Genomic DNA, 16019 nt, shown 5'->3' on the forward strand with positions numbered 1-16019 from the left:
AGAATGATTTTGAAGTAATAGGTTTAACATCAGAAGAGGCACCAATGTTTAACACTGAATAGGGGATCGTGGAGGAATTTTATAAGGGGGCTATACTCCAGACTGAACGCTGAAAGGCATAATCAGTCTTAAATGATGATGATGGTGATGATGATAATGTATTCATTAGGACTATTCACAATGCAAAACTGATTGTGTAAATTACTCATGTAAAACCGATTGTGTAAATTACTAGTGTATGTAAGCCTCTTTCTTTTGTACGCAGGACCACCAGCCTCATTCCTGTTGTCATGGGAGCAAAATTTAATCACACAACAACTGACTGGGAAAATTACTGTTCTGTAAGTGGCGGGCGTGACGAGACATCATGTGAAATAATACTAAATACTTTCTCTCAAAACTAACTACAACAGATAGTTTGGAATCCCACTCATAATGGAAATGTTAGATCTAATAGCAACAAATACACTATGTGATCAAAAGTATCCGGACACCTGGCTGCAAACGACTTACAAGTTCGTGGCGCCCTCCACAGGTAGTGCTGAAATACGGTATGGTGTTGGCCCACGCTTAGCCTTGATGACAGCTTCCACTACCGCAGTCATACGTTCAATCAGATGCTGGAAGATTTTTTGGGGAATTGCAGCCCATTGTTCACGGCGTGCTGCACTGAGGAGAGGTATCGATGTCGGACGGCGAGGCCTGGCACTAAGTCGGCGCTCCTAAACATCCCAAAGGTGTTCTATAGGATTCAGGTCAGGATTCCGTGCATTCCAGTCCATTACGGGGATGTTACTGTCGTGTAACCACTCCGCCACAGACCGTGCATTATGAACAGGTGCTCGATCGTGTTGAAAGATGCAATCGCCATCCCCGAATTGGTCTTCAACAGTTGGAAGCGAGAAGATGCTTAAATCATCAATGTAGGCCTGTGCTGTGATAGTGCCACGCAAGACAACAAAGGGTGCAAGCCCCCCCCCCCCTCCCCATGAAAAACACTACCACAACCGTAACACCGCCGCCTTCGAATTTTGCTGTTGGCACTACACACGCTGGCCGATGACATCACCAGGCATTCGCCATACGCACACGCTGCCATCGGATCGCCACATTGTGTACCGTGACTCGCCACTCCACACAACGTTTTTCCACTGTTCAGTCGTTCAGTGTTTACGCTCCTTACAGTACGCGAGGCGTCGTTCGGCATTTAGCGGCGTGATGTGTGGTTTATGAGTAGCCGCTCGACCATGAAATCCAAGATTTTCTCACCTCCCGCCTAACTGTCATAGTGCTTGCAGTGGATAATGATGCAGTTTGGAATTCCTGTCGGTCTCTGTCAGTCAACAGACAAGGTCAACATGTACGCTTTTGTGCTGTACGTGTCCCTTCACGTTTCCACTTCACTATCACATCGGAAACAGTGGACCTGGGGACGTTTAGCAATGTGGAAATCTCGCCTACAGACGTATGACGTAAGTGCCACCCAGTCACCTGACAACGTTCGTAGTCCACGAGTTCCGTGGAGCGCCCCATTCTGCTCTCTCGCGATGTCTAATGACTACTGAGATCGCTGATAGTGAGTTACCTGGCAGTAGGTGGCAGCACAATGCACCTAAATGAAAAATATATGTTTTTGGGTGTGTCCGTATACTTTTGCTCGCATAGTGTACACTACATCTCTTTGAAGACGTCCATATTGAGTCTTTTACTAATGACTGTGAGACAGTTGCAGCAACAATGATTATGAAAGCACAGAGAGCAAGTGAAAGAATGATATATTGAGTGAACTGAATATGAGTGAAATAAATATGGTATAATGTCGTATGGAGGAGCTCGAAACATTTAGCTCCGGGCTGACAAAATGAATATCCTTCAACAGGCAAATAGATTAGCAGAACACTTATCAAACAACTCCGTGCAGAAGCAAAAATTTAAGGCAGGCTAACTTGAAAAGATTTCTGAATCAGTACTAACTGAAGGATTTATAAATATTCTAAACCCCTTACATACCGCTCTCAAAGGAATGTGAAGTCAATATTAGAATAATCATAGTGCGCAGAAAGGCATTTAGACAACCATTCTCTCTGCGCCGAATAAGCCAATGGAACAGGAAAAAACCCTAAGTACTTGTACGCGGAATTGTACCCTCTGCCATGTACTTCACAGTGGTTTTCAGAGGATGATATACTCGTCGATGTAGATACACAAATCTCAAATGTAAATACATCTCCATAACAAAACATTTATTTATGTATTGCTTATTTAGCCTGACCAGTTTAGGCCTAAAGTCCCTCTCTCACATCTGACCATCAATACCCCATACCAAAGATATTACAAAAAAAATTTACAGAAATAATAATGATAATGATAATAACAGTAATAATAATAAAATTATAATAATTGAACCTGAAATGATGATGATGATGATGATGATGATGATGATGATGATAATAATAATAATAATAATAATAATAATAAAACTAAACTCCTCCCGAAGAGGCCATAAAGGCCCAACGGTAGCGACCGGCCGCGGCCGCCGTTCATCGACAGCCCGCAGGGGCCCCTGGAGGGGCACGTGGTCGGCACACCGCTCTCCCCGAGCCGCTACTTCCCAATCAGGTAGCTCCTCAGTTTGCGTCACAAGGGCTGAGTGCACACCGCTTGCCAACAGCGCTCGGCAGAGCGGATGCTTACCCATCCGAGTGCTAGCCCAGCCCGACAGCGCTTAACATCGGTGATCTGACGGGGGCCGGTGTTACCACTGCGGCAAGGCCGTTGGCATAATAATAATAATAATAATAATAATAATGAAAATAATGTATTACATTGGTGTCCAGAATTAAAGCAAGAAACCGCTGCTTCCTCGTCCCCTGTTTAACTCACGATATAACCGTACAAACTATTAACAGATGTCCATACGATCGTGTTGTACATGGAAGATGGCATTCCAGTCAATGGACAAGCACCCCAACGACGACGCCCACATCCACACTCGCTGTGATGGAGTATGGCACAGAGGAGACGGCTACCGGAAGTCTGTGATGGAGGACCACAGGAAGAATGGAAGCAAACTGATGTGGCCCGGTGGCTTAATGTGAACCGTTCTGTTGTTTCTAGGATGCGGCGGCAGTTTATGGAGAGCGAAGCTGTATCCTGAAGAGCAGGGCCAGGCCAACCACGTGTGACATCAGAAAGAGAGGGCACAGTAACTGGCATCTGGCCTCGCGGCATCCACTGGACGTGTTGTATCGAGGCAAACGGCGGTCTTTATTGTCGGAGACCTGCTGTGTGTGTACCTCTGACGCGTCTTCACAGAAGGGAACATCTAGAGTGGAGTCGCCAACACGCCACCTGGACCGTCGAACAGTGGGCCGATGTTCTTTTCACAGATGAGTCTCGATTTGGTCTGGAGAGTGATTCTCGACGGATTCGCATCTGGAGGGTACGCGGAATAAGATTTCGTGACCCAAACATTGTGCAAAAGGATCGATATCGAGGACGATCCCTAATGGTGTGGGCAGGGATTATGTTGACCACTGTAACATCCCTTCACGAAATTGTACAGGTGGATCAGCAAGGTTTAACTGCTGTCAGGCATCGTAACGAGACGTCGGGACCTCGCGTGCATTTGTCGCGAGGTGCCGTGGGCTCAGACTCCGTACTGGTGGACGACAATGCTCCACTTGATACAGCACGAGTGGCTGACTTTTCTAGGAAATGGAAGGTATCGCACACATGGCGTGGCCTCATCGCTCCGTCGATTTGAATCCCACAGAGCACGTCTGGGGTGCATTAGGGAGACTAGTTGCATCCACCAACCACTCTCAAAGATTTTCGAGCAGCTCTGCACGAAGAAGATGCATTATTGACTCAACGTGAGAGTGATGACGTCATTCACAGCATTCCCCGTTGTCAGGCCTGTATTTCTGCAAAAGGCGGTCATATCCTATACTGAGCACATAAGCGGTTGTCTGAATGTGTGTGCAAATCCGTTAAGTTGGAAAAAACGTTGATCATTTTTGCCTACCTTTATGCGCGTTATACTTGTTTACGTTCTGTATTCTTTACATTGTTTCTACTTCAGTATCGCCTCTTTTTTATTGCTTTATGGCAAAATAAACGCAACTTTCAAAAATTTCCGTTTGGCGCTTTAATTTTGGACATCAGTGTAGTTGACACCGACAGTAATAAAGATAATAATAGTCGCGATCGTCTGAAGATACGAATACGTTACATAGTTATGCGTCAAAGTACAACTGAACACGTCCTGTGCAGATGTGTGAGCGAGCGGTAATATAGCAGATCCGAGATAAGTGCAGATACGATTACGGTATATAGCGTGGTTTTATTCTATGCCATCTACATCTGTGCTGAAACAGTTTAGTTGTACAGATTTCATACTTCTTGAACTGTGTCGCACCTGCGTTTGTTGTCATACTACAGGTGCATTCGACAATGGCAATAATGCCACAAATGATCGATAGTGCAGAATGTAATATTTGAGGGCACATTCGTCCTAGAGTGACCGAACATCTTTGGTACAAGTGGTGTTGAGTGCGATTGACTAGATGCTCTGTACTAATGCTCTGTTTAATAAGAGTAATCACACGATCCCAGTGTCTCCTCTATCGGTGTCTTACTATCGCCGTGGTATCCCTATTTCTTCATCAGTGACCCTGTGTCAACCGCTAATATGCCTAAATTCGTCTCCGAGCTCGATCGTGCTTACTACGTAGTGACCGTGTGGCCGTTGTACGTCACTTCACCGAGCACCGTACCTGCATCAACAGATGCCGCTCACAGGAATGCAGTGCACGATCAGTGTGGTCAGTGTGTGAAAACTGAGTTTTAGTTATCACTAGCCAACAACGGCGGCATACAACGAACCCGTTAACTGACTTAAATCGAGTCAATTCCACAAACTCTTTCGAGTGTTTTCTCGATTGTATTTACCTCTGCAATGCCATGTTCGCGTTACTCGCATCTTCTGTGCCACTCAATGTATTTCAAAATTCGCAATCTGCCACGCAACAACCAGCCGTGTACGAACAATCGACAGCCATCTTGCACACTTCGTGGACTCGGTGCGGCCACCTATAAACTGATATGTTCAGGAGGCCGTCAGCTCAAAATACCACTTTCCGAAGCGAAGAATCCGAGCTCACGGTTCGCGATCATCGAGTGAATTCTTCAGATAACCAACATTTTAGATGACCAATCGACGTATATGCATCTGATCAGCCGGGCGGGCCACTCGGAACTAACTTACGATACGATCAGAGAATAGATACAAGACCGCACGCTGTAACAGCAGCTTCAGGAGTTCATGTACGAGATCAGAATACCGTCACATCTGTGCACCTCAGCCGGTACAGCTCTCATACCGGATGTCAGCCTGCAGTCGATCATACTACTGACGGAGCCGCAGCTCGCCACGATCACGAATGCGGTAAGAGCCGACTGGACAGTGCGCGGTTATGACTGACAGAATGCTCACTGGTAAAAAGCAACAGCGTCCCGAGATTGGACTCGGTGAAGCGGGCAGCAGATCCCACATCCCGAGCAGCCGACCAGACACGAAAGACCACAAACGCGGCACACGGCAGCACTCCTCGTTGCCTGCGCGGCTACAACGTCGTGCAGCCCTCACCGGCTCCAGGTCACACTTCCGATACACAATTTGTGGACGCTGCACGCAAGTGTTGGGACCTTTGTGAGTAACCAAACTCCACAAGCGGGTCGCAGTAGCAGCCCACAACGATTCACTTCACCGAGTTGCCTCCATCCCACCAGAATAAGTAATACACACACACACACGCCCGCCTCGGCCGTTGCTTACGGATGTCTCTTCGTCTCGAACAAAGTATCGAACCAATATCTACTAATCGACACGGGCTCTAACGTTAGCTCACTTCACGCTCCTCCACTTCGACTTATGTACCTTCAACTGCCCTCGCGCTCCAGGCTGACAACGACTGCGATGTTAGTGTATACGGCACAGTCGCAAGCCCTTTGCACCTGTAGGCCGTGCTCCAGTGTCCGTGGAACTTCCTGGTAGCCGAAGTGACGGAACCAGCCATCAGCATCGACTCTCTAAATCATCACCAGATCTCCCCCGACGTCTTACAGTTGACAATCATTCGTCACATTCTGGCTGTACAAGTGCAACCGCTCTCCACCTCACTGTGCCTCCACAGCCGGTGCCTGTCACGCTTCCATTTGACTGCGCCGTGGATGACAATCTCCGCAAATGCACCAAACTTTCGACGAAGGCAGCTCTCACGTGTCATCGGAGAAACTGGACAGAAGCAATACCATTGTTTCTCATTGGATTACGGACCGCATACAATATGAACATCGATACCTCAGTGGCGGAATTTGTGTATGTGGAACCACTGAGAATCTGAGTAGATTACCTAACCGCCGCCGCATCACCGATGCCAACGAACCTCCCAAGATTGATACGTGAAATCCGTGAGCATGTGGAAAGAATGAGAAGGCCTACGGTATATAGACATGCCGAGTGACCACTTTTCGTGCATAAGGCGTTGGCAGACTCTACACGTATGGCACGGTCCGCTCAGATTCAGTCAGAGCGCCACCTCACCCTCCATATACCGGACCTTATCGAATAGTATGACGCAACAACCGTACTATGAACATCTCATAGAACGACAAAACTATCAGTGTGTCCTTAGAGAGGGTAAAACCAGCATGGGTTTTACCATAACTGGAGTATGGTGACACTCACCAGGATGAGAAGGACCAAAGTTTGCAACTCACTACGAATGATGTGGCAGAAGAACGCGTGGCAAGAGGACATGGAACCACAATGCAACAGCCCACACGGGCTCCCTAATCCTTACAGCAACAAGTCGTCCGTACGAAGGCAGAGAGACAAGTCTAGTTTAAGTACCCATTTATCCCGGGTGCTCCGCTGTGTGGGAACGTGGGAGTAACCAGTGATGCGTGCTTCGTTTACTCCATGCAAGGGCAGTGGACGTTCAGTTAGTTTTCTTTTCCGAGTTAGAAAAATAAAGTCTTTTGTACAAAGCTGTATGTGGGTTTATTTTGTTGCCTACAGAACGAACGAAAACGGGAAGTTTCTATTTCGTACTTCGTTAGCCGCGCGGGATTAGCCGAGCGGTCTACGACGCTGCAGTCATGGACTGCGGCTGGTCCCGGCGGAGGTTCGAGTCCTCCCTCGGGCATGGGTGTGTGTGTGTGTGTTTGTCCTTAGGATAATTTAGGTTAAGTAGTGTGTAAGCTTAGGGACTGATGACCTTAGCAATTAAGTCCCATAAGATTTCACACACATTTCATTTCGTACTTCGTTCAAAGAGGAGATGGAGATGATGTGTTCAGCAAGTTTCTGCAGCATTTTGCGAGTGAATTACAAATGTGTTCAACAATTGCTGCGTATTATTTTAAAAACTGTTCTTTCAGAGGATAAAGTAGGGGTGGGAAATGCGTTAATGTTCAAACTGATGGCATCAAGGAGCTGATTACTCAACACATCGCGAGTTTCAAATGCTGTTCTGCAGAGAAACCTTTAATTATTATCATCACCATCATCACCATGATAAGCAAATTTATCAGCTCTTCAGCAATACGTCTGGTTACGTAAGCCATAGATTAGTTGTACATACTCCTACAACTACAAAATTACCGGTGTTGTAATGTGGATTTGTTGTTTCATTTCAGACTCCTAACAGTATTTACCATCCCACCTATCGATCAGAGTAATGTTGAAGTTATTCTTTGCAGCTAATAGCGAAAATGAAGGAGCCCTGTCCTGCAAGTACCACCGTCATTATAAGTTTTTCACGTGTGAGTTTAACCTTGGATTTGGAACACCATCCACAGAAATATTCAACACGTTTGAGGTGTGAAGAGGACGGGGAGGCGCGCAAGACAGTAGTGTGTACATGAACACAATGCAGAGAGATTTTATGAACTCATGGATGCAACTGTAACATGTGATGATACAGCTTGTTTTGTATGTGATGTGATGCAAAATCAGCCTCTGCCTTGTACAGTTTTTGGTGAGGCGTTTTACTATCGCCAGCTCTGGCTGGCTATTGTTTGTCATTACGGCCCCAAATTAAAACAAGATAAAACTGATGTGTCATTTTACAGTTGGGCTGAAAATGATGCTAAGTGGGCAAGTTCACAGGTCTGCAGCGCGCCATTCCACTATTTGCCTTAGTTCTGTACTGTAAATCCACAAATAAAGAAAATCTACCTGTTTTGTACTGGCTGTAGCGCGCAAAAGACAAATTTTGTTACGTTAGCAGTGATCAGTAAACTTGCTTATCTGTTCGATCTCACTATTAATATAACATTCCCTGTGAGGGTGCGCAGCTATTTGCCAATAGACCGAGCTTTTGGATGGGTGGAGAAAAAGTGGCGTAAAATAGAGCAAGCCTTTTCGCTTACAGAGTACCACAACATTTTCAGAAGTGATTGGTGTGTATACATTGTAGGGGAAGACTGGTTTTCATGAAACTGGAAACGTTCTTCCAATAAACATAAATGGATTTTAACATAAGAGACATTAAAAGCATTGAGGTAGATCGCGGCAAAGTAACTTGCTAAACAACGTCTTCTAGCATAAAAATGTGCTCTCACACACTATTAAAGAGGAGCAAAAACTGGTCAGTACTAAAACCAGCAAAATAAACTTTAGGGCATCCAATAAAGGAGAAGAAGTCGGAAGACATTAATTCGCTTTTAAGTAAGTTAGGCATTACCGAGCACCATCACGCAATGCCATTCTCGCAAAAGGTATTGGCACAGAGGGAAACAGATGCAGTGAATGACTCTCCTGATGATGAGCTCTGAAAGACTGTACAACCTTCATGTAACCAACATCTAAACTTAATAAACTGCATACGTTATTTTTTTGCTTTCTCCTTCACAGACTATCCTTAAAATATTTTTACTACCAAAATGTCTTAACTCTGAGGCAAGCGACACTGTTACTACCACTTGTAATAGTGGAGGATTTGAAGAATCAGTGCTAATATCGTCAGTGTAGTTACAAAAAAAAAAAAAAAAAAAAAAAAAAAAAAAAAAAAAAAACACCACACACTCTCATAATGATAAGTATCTGAAAATGGAAACAATAATTCTGGACTTTGCTATTTCATGGATTTACGACACTTTGAAAATAAAATCTTTAACTGGAGTTCTGGGACCTACTTCCTGCAGCCAGTGGGCTACTCTGTTAGTAATGGCGCGAAAGCCACCGAGGAAGGCCTCCCTGTGCGGCGATTTTAAAGTAACCATAAACGCCCAATCAGAGACTGAGACAAATCCTGTTCCAAAGCCCAAAGAATTATTGTCCAAATTAAAAGGAGGAAACTTCTCCTCCAAAACACACTTTGCGGATGCGTATCTCCAACTTCCCCTTGATGCAGAATCTCAAGAGTTACTTACACTTAACACGCCGCCGCATTATATCATTTGAAATGCCTAATGTTTTCTATAGCAAGTGGACCGCCATTTTTCAACGGTTTTGGAACAATTAGTACCAAACTTGATGGATGCGTTAAATATTCACACGACATTGTAACATGGAGGAACACGTGCATAATCTGAAATCTTTACGAGGTTTCATCTCGTCACGCATCATAAACTGCTGATCTCCTTACTCAATCTACCAGCAAAGATTCTGGAGAGGATTGCTCACCACCTCCAGCACTGGGCCTTATTTCCTTATTTTTGGCGCACTACCAGTACAAGATTCATTTCCGCAACACGATTGAGGATGCCAACACAGATGCCGTCTCCCATCTTCCCAGGGGATCTGACGGAGTTCAATAACTGTGTATTTCCACATCGACGAAGAAGCACAAACTGACGTAGATTCTTTTCCCATTACCAACTAATGGGTAGCAGATGCAACCACTAATAACGGGATGCTCCAACAAGGCCACAGTCACATATTTTACGAATGGCCCGAACGACGATCCCCCAAGGCTTATGCGGCATTCCATCAGTTCTTTAAAGCCCGCCATCAGCTCATTTTTATCGAAGGAAAATCCTCCTCATTTCTGATGAGACACACCCACCTCGTTCCTTATGTCAGCACGTCCGGTAACTATTGCATCAAGGTCACTGTGGGGTGGGGGGTTGGGGTATCCCGAATTACTCTCCTCGCTCGCAGTTTCACTTACTGACCCACGAACCAGGAGATTGAACAACTCACTCGAACATGACTATTCTGCCAAAGCCTGCAGGCAGCCCCACGACATTCATTTGTTTCTTGGCCACCATGTGGTCACATTTTAGTATGGGTAAACATTGACTTTGCTGGGCCAGTGCTTAGCACCACGTTCTTGATAGTGGTTGACGCTAACTCCAGATTTCTTTACACTGTCCAGTGCATTGCCACATCAACCACCAACGCCATCACAGCCTTAGAAAAAATTATTGCAATTGAAGGTCTGCTGCAAGTGCTCCTAACTGACAAAGTCCACAATTCGGTAGTAAGGAGTTTTGTGCCCAGTACGGCAATCGCCACATTCCAACACCCCCTTCCATCCACAGTCTAATGGATAAGCTGAGAAGATGGCCTGCATGTTCAGAACTGAGATGAAGAAATGTTTCCAGGATCACTCCACGGATGCATCACTAACTTTTTTTTTTTTTAGCAGTTACGGGTCCACATCCATCAGGGACAAAAGTCTAGTAGACCTTCTCCATGGACGACAGCCCCAGATCCTCTCGAGTCTCTCCAATGTGATGCCACGGCCAGCTTCACCACTGCCCACTTTCCAGTTTTGCCCTGGCACCCTTATGCGAGTGGAAGTATTTGGTCGGCAATCAGACTGGATTCCAGGAACCGTAACCCAGCACTGTGGCTTAAAAGTCTTCAGAGTGCAGATTCTGGATTGGGAGGTTCTGCGGCATGCCAATCAACTTTACCCCTTGTAAGTAGGCTGTTTATGTTTTCTTATTGGCAACGTTACGTAGCGCTCTGTATGAAAATCACTGGCTGTGCTGTGTGCAGTCTGTGGCTAGTTTGCATTGTTGTCTGCCATTGTAGTGTTGGGCAGCTGGATGTGAACAGCGCGTAGCGTTGCGCAGTTGGAGTTGAGCCTCCAGCAGTGGTGGATGTGGGGAGAGAGATGGAGGTATGAAATTTGTAAGACTGGATGTCATGAGCTGCTATATAAATTATGACTTTTGAACAATATTAAGGTAAATACATTGTTTGTTCTTTATCAAAACCTTTCATTTGCTAACTATGCCTATCAGTAGTTAGTGCCTTCAGTAGTTTGAATCTTTTATTTAGCTGGCAGTAGTGGTACTCGCTGTATTGCAGTAGTTCGAGTAACCAAGATTATTGTGAGGTAAGTGATTTGTGAAACGTATAGGTTAATGTTAGTCAGGGCCATTCTTTTGTAGGGATTTTTGAAAGTCAGATTGCGTTGCGCTAAAAATATTGTGTGTCAGTTTAAACACAGTCGCATATAATTTTTCTAAGGCGACGTTTTACCCTGACTAGTTTCCCAACAGTCTTTCCCTTCCCCCTATCTGCAGTGTTATTACCAGTCACCTGCTTCCCATCCTATCCCAAGCTACCCAGCCAGTGTAACACTAGATTTATGCCTTTTGACCACACCCCAGCATGAGCAACATACAGCAGATGTTGGCCAGCCACGGAGCCTGTCCTACTCACACTATGAGATTTCATCCAGCCACCAACCAATAATAATTCCTGACATTGATGAAGACGTGGTGGTGGCTCCTCTTGCTCCGCCTGCTCTGCTGCTGCCGATGTCCACACTATACAACCTTCGCCCCTAGTCTGGGCGTTTTCATCCGTTTGCTCCTGTGCCCCAAGACACCAACAATGCTGATGACTCAAAGGTGGAACCCACGGATGTGGCGCTCATTTGCAGCAGATGCTTCCCCGCTTCACCAAGGGGGATGAGGTGTGGTATCCACCAGTATTCCGAGCAGCGGGACGCTGCATTACTTGCAGCTGAGAAATGCATCACTGACAAGCTTCTGCCTGCACGGCAGGCCGCCTTCACACACTTGCACTTCAACACACAGCGACTGGCCACCCAGAACACACAGCGACTGGCTGCCCAGAATATACGATGACCCCAGCCGCTGGCTCTGTCAAATGCGCAGCCTTATTTAACACCACCACCGACGTCTACAAGCCAGTTCCCTGTGTGCTATGTTCTGCTCCACAAATCGGAAGTGCTACACGGCAGAGGACTGTTTTGTGTCTTGGAATGGTGTACCTGCTGCTCGATGATGACGTGGCTGTGGTCTGAACTTAGAACCTCAACGTCAAAGTTCACTAGGCTTATCTTAGTATGTCAATAGACTTGAAGTTTTGCAACAGAATTCGACATTCCACTTGCACTTCCAGGACATTGCTATAGTCATCATCAATTTATAGTATTTTCATGAAGTGCTCGACTACCACTTGGCGCTTGGTGACAGAATTATTTGTATCAATGTTGTGTTAATAAACTGTAGAAAATAGCACACACATCTACTCAGCTAATAATATCATTTCCGATTATTTCTAATGTCTTTCTGCAATCTCCCGACACTATGACAACAAACACATTCATATGAACAAACAAAAGATGCCACCAGTACTTAACTACTCACTGATGGAAATGTGAGCCTTCAGATCGAATGACACATTGCCTTCAACAACTACCACATTACTCTGTGACGTCTCTCAGAGAAAACCACGGCGATTGGTTCCGCTCAACATGCAATGCGAAGTATCTGACAGACTTCACAAGCTCAGCCATCCTGGCACCAAGGTAACAACACGACTGTTTGTGGACCATATTGTATGACCTAATGGAAAAAGGTGACTGTTGCTTCTAGGCACGATGCCCTTTACACTGCTAACAATGCAAAACTGTGCATCACGCTCAACCTATATTAGGCAACTATCCCATCCCGACAGCACCTTTCATTCACATTGACACCGTTGGGCCACTGCCCGAGTCTGAAGGATTTTATTACATTCTCCCTGGCATTGATAGAATGAATTACTGGGTAGAGGTGGTCCCCCTCCACGATGTATGGCAGACACAATCACACGGACTTTTGTCGAACTATGGATTGCACGCTTTGGTGTTCCTGACAGTATTACGACCGACTAAGGCAGACAGTTTGAGTCAGCCCCTTTAAATTAGCTTCGCGACCTCTGTATGATCGACCACGCACATACCATTGCTTACCACCAACGAAGCAATGACCTGATGGGGAGGTTGCGTCTGAATACGAAGAGGGCCTTCACGCTCCACTCGCCAGAGCAATATATGGAGAATTCCTTGCACTCCCTGCAGCAAATGGTACGACACATCAAAAATCGCATTCACCATACATGGATCCCTCCAGTATTGTGACCCTCCACGCTGAACACTAAACACTGTGACCGAGTGATGTTGGGTCCTTACTTGGGACCCTACAAAGTGTTCCCGTGCTGAGCCCAGACCTTTGACATTTTGATTAACGAGAAACCTACCACTGTCTCCCTTAACACTATCAAACGACGTGGATACTGCCAGAGAACCTCCCCATCGTCACTGGACAACCACAACACTGACACACAATGCAACAATTCAGTCACCCCGAGAGCTAGACAACGTTTCTGCATATCCGCAAGAACCGAATGACCAGACCACACCTCCTACATCACGGTACGCCTGTACCAGATGACCACTCCAGCACCTCGCCCCCTACCACGAGTACAGAATCTGTCGCACTACTTGTTTCTCTGCAAGACTTGGTCCGATTACGTTTCACACCAGCACCGATGACGACGTGATCAGTCAACTAGGCTCCCAGACGCAGGCGCCAAGTCCCTCCCTGCCCGGCACTCCCGCTCTTATGTACTGCACACTCCTGTCCCAGAGTGATCCAACATCTTTGGCATGCGTGCTGGGCTTGAGTACAAGTTGGACAATGTGATTGGATAGGTGCTCCGTACCAGTATTGTGTTTAATCTCATGATGCGGGTGTGTGATCTCTTTCGGTGGCTTACTACTGCCATTGTACATCACTTCCTACACATGTATTCTAACCAGACAACTTTTATGAGTATGATGTCATGTTTCTTGGAATTATTGAAGCTATGGTGTCTGACCGTAGAAATCATTACCTGCTTTTAGATGGAAACTTACAAATTTTGCTCACTTGACTTAACTCAAACACACAGCTGACATCAAATATCTTCATACGTGCATAATCACAGACAAAATGTCGAGTCCTGTTCAAACTATTGCGACAGTCATTAATATTTTATTAGATACAGTTTTCTATTTATGAAATTACAAAAGCATACCTTCAACCAAGCCAGCATGAGTTTCTTTGGAGGGAATTTGGAGCGGCCAATCTGATAGCGGACGATGAGTGACCATATCAATCCGAGAATCAGTTTCAGGTTCCCATTTACGATGTCAATATTCCCTGCAAAATAAGATTGTATATCACAAATGTTTTCTTCGTACACGCTTAAAAGTGAATAGACATATATTTATAATATGCTTAATAATGTAATTTCACAACATGCAATGTTACGTTGTCAACAAATTTCGTATGATGATCAATACAACAATCACAGAAATACGTAAATTGTAAACCGCACGTTGTGTGTGATGTTTTGGAGCAGTGGTGGAAACGACAAACAAGACTGCGACACATTGATGGCAGTCTGAAAGTTAACCACACTTTTGGGGGAGTGGGCAAGATGGCACCCAGATTTATTTTATTTATTTATTTTTATTTACACGTCAAGTTCTGTAGGACGAAATTGAGGAACAAATCTGCAAGGTCACGGAACGTGTCAGTACATGAAATTACAACATAAAAGTAATAACAGATAAAAATAAAATGTTTATGAAGCCGAAAAAAGTCAGTCCATAAGTTTAAGTAAACGCAATTACAACACAACATGAATCAGCTTAATTTTTTCAAGGAACTCTTCCACATAATAGAAGGAGTTACCCATGAGGAAACTCTTCGGTTTCGATTTGTAAGGGCGTGGATTACTGCTAAGATTTTTGAATTCTTGTGGTAGCTTATTGAAAATGGATGCAGCAGTATGCTGTACACCTTTCTGCACAAGAGTTAAGTAAGTGCGACTCAAATGCAGATTACTGATCGTGACCGGGCCAAATATCTCACGAAATAAGCGTCAAACGAAAAAACTACAAAGAGCGAAACTTATGTAGCTTGAAGGAGGATACCAAATGGCGCTATGGTTTTTTATTTTTTATTTTATTTATTGTTCCGTGGGACCAAATTAAGGAGACGTCTCCATGGTCATGGAACGAGTCAATACATGAAATTATAACACAATATTAGAAACAGATAAAATGAATTAAAAAAAAAAACATTCAGGTGACAAGTCGTAAGTTTAAATAAAGAAAATCAAGAATGTTACACTGGAATTTGCTTAATTTTTAGCTCTTCCAGGAGCTCCTCGACACGATAGAAGGAGTGAGCCATGAGGAAACTCTTCGGTTTAGACTTAAAAGAGTTTGGGCTACTGCTAAGATTTTTGAGTTCTTGTGGTAGCTTATTGAAAATGGAAGCAGCAGAATACTGCACTCCTTTCTGCACAAGAGTCAAGGAAGTGCATTCCACATGCAGATTGGATTTCTGCCTAGTATTAACTGAGTGAAATCTGCTAACTCTTGGGAATAGGCTAATATTGCTAACAACAAACGACATTAAAGAAAATATATACTGTGAGGGCAATGTCAGAATTCCCAGATTTTTGAATAGGGGTCGACAAGAGGTTCTCGAACTTACACCACATATAGCTCGAACAGCCCGTTTTTGAGCCAAAAATACCCTTTTTGAATCAGAAGAATTATCCCAAAAAATGATACCATACGACATAAGCGTATGAAAATATGCGAAGTAGACTACTTTTCGTGTTGAAGTGTCACTTATTTCAGATACTGTTCTAATGGTAAATAAAGCGGCATTTAGTTTCTGAACAAGATCCTGGACATGGG

The 16019-nt window shown here is 44.8% G+C and overlaps 1 protein-coding gene across 2 annotated transcripts in view; it reads right to left on the reverse strand.

Moving 5' to 3' along the window:
• LOC126161294 (filamin-A) overlaps window positions 1-16019 on the reverse strand; it is a 917852-nt gene that overhangs the window by 726457 nt on the left and 175376 nt on the right. For both annotated transcript variants that reach the window (XM_049917033.1, XM_049917034.1), the window contains exon 2: window positions 14339-14463. In XM_049917033.1, coding sequence (XP_049772990.1) covers window positions 14339-14356 — 18 coding nt within the window. In that variant the 5' untranslated portion in view covers window positions 14357-14463. The remainder of the gene's footprint in view (window positions 1-14338; window positions 14464-16019) is intronic.

Source organism: Schistocerca cancellata, chromosome 2 (genome assembly GCF_023864275.1).
Source record: "Schistocerca cancellata isolate TAMUIC-IGC-003103 chromosome 2, iqSchCanc2.1, whole genome shotgun sequence".
Lineage (NCBI taxonomy): Eukaryota > Metazoa > Arthropoda > Insecta > Orthoptera > Acrididae > Schistocerca > Schistocerca cancellata.